The sequence below is a fragment of the Chinchilla lanigera genome, unplaced genomic scaffold (genome assembly GCF_000276665.1).
Source record: "Chinchilla lanigera isolate Chin_1 unplaced genomic scaffold, ChiLan1.0 scaffold00127, whole genome shotgun sequence".
Lineage (NCBI taxonomy): Eukaryota > Metazoa > Chordata > Mammalia > Rodentia > Chinchillidae > Chinchilla > Chinchilla lanigera.
Genome location: NW_004955528.1, coordinates 156,828 through 158,152, shown reverse-complemented (window position 1 = coordinate 158,152; position 1,325 = coordinate 156,828). Strand labels below are relative to the sequence as shown.

At 56.4% G+C, this 1,325-nt stretch overlaps 1 protein-coding gene across 1 annotated transcript; it reads right to left on the bottom strand.

The window, feature by feature from the left end:
- Npbwr2 (neuropeptides B/W receptor 2) lies at positions 1-1,011 on the bottom strand. The gene has a single exon (XM_013507428.1). It carries the CDS (start codon positions 1,009-1,011, stop codon positions 1-3), a length of 1,011 nt encoding a protein of 336 aa, XP_013362882.1.
- Positions 1,012-1,325: the final 314 nt, after the last annotated feature.

Sequence of the window (1,325 nt, the reverse complement as noted above, 5' to 3'; positions counted from 1 at the left end):
TCAGGCCCCTCGGCACAGAAACAAGGTGCGGAAATTCTTGCGGAAGCTGTCGTCCAGGAAGGCATACAAGAAGGGGTTGAGACATGAGTTGATATAGCTGAGGCTGGTGATGGTATAAGAGATGCCAATAACAAGGGATGTCTGGGGCATGTCTGTGGTTAGGGCCACCACAGAGGCCAGGTGGAAAGGCGTCCAGCAGAGGAGGCACACAGCCAGCACGGTGAGAACCAGGATGGTCACCTTCCGCTTAGCCTTGCCCAGAGCCTTGGCACCGGAGTAGAGCCGCATGGCCCGCAGCCGGCGTAGGAGATCCACATAGAGCACACAGATAGCACACACAGGAAGTACAAAGCCCAGCACCAGCGTGTAGATGCGGCTGGCCTGGAACCAGGCCCTCTCTGGCTGTGGGAAGCTCAACCCACAGCTGGGCACTTGCAGCTCATTGCTGTAGACATGAGCAAAGGAGAAGAAGGGCAGAACCATGAGGGTGACGCACAGCCATACACACAGGCTAGCAACCTTTGCTCCCCGCTGGGTGCGTCGGGGCACACGGCGGCATCGCACAGTGGCCAGCACCACCAAGTAACGGTCCACGCTCATCACGGCCAGGAAGTAGATGCTGGAGAAGATGTTGTAGTGGTCGATGGCCAGCACCAGCTTGCAGAGAGGCTCCCCAAAGGGCCAGCGCTGCAGCAAATGCTCTGCGATATTGGCCGGCAGCACCAAGATGAAGAGCCCATCAGCCACAGCCAGGTTCAAGACGAACACATTTGTTACTGTCTTCATCTTGGGGGCCCTCAGAATCACGTAGATGACAGCCATGTTCCCGGTCAGCCCCACGGCACATATCACAGAGTACACAGCTGGCAGGAGCACATAGAGTGCAGACAGAGGCTTGGTGGAGGTGATGTTGGGCTGGGTGCTATTTTCCTGGGAGAGGTTGGCGCCCATGGTGGGAAAGAAGGAGGCACTTCCATTCTTGGGTGGCTCCGGGTGTGTAGAAGCCTGCATTGTGTAGGGTTTGGAGGTGGGTATCTGGGCAGGGATTTCCTTGGGCTGGATTCTGGGAAGGAAACAACCAAAAGCATTACAGTCTGAAAGAGTGGCCACCTCAAGTTCTGTGGAAGAAGTTTTGGCCACTCTTCCTGGCCATATAGGGTCACTCTATCCATTCCAGTCCATGGGTAAGTGCTCCATGGCAGCCCTGTCCTGTGATGGCCCTGGGAGTTGGCCTTCTTGGAAGCAGGTGTGTTGGACCAGATAATCTCCCTTCCCAAGACCCCTCCTTAGAAGGCAATCAAGCCAACCTCCTGGGAGGCCCCATT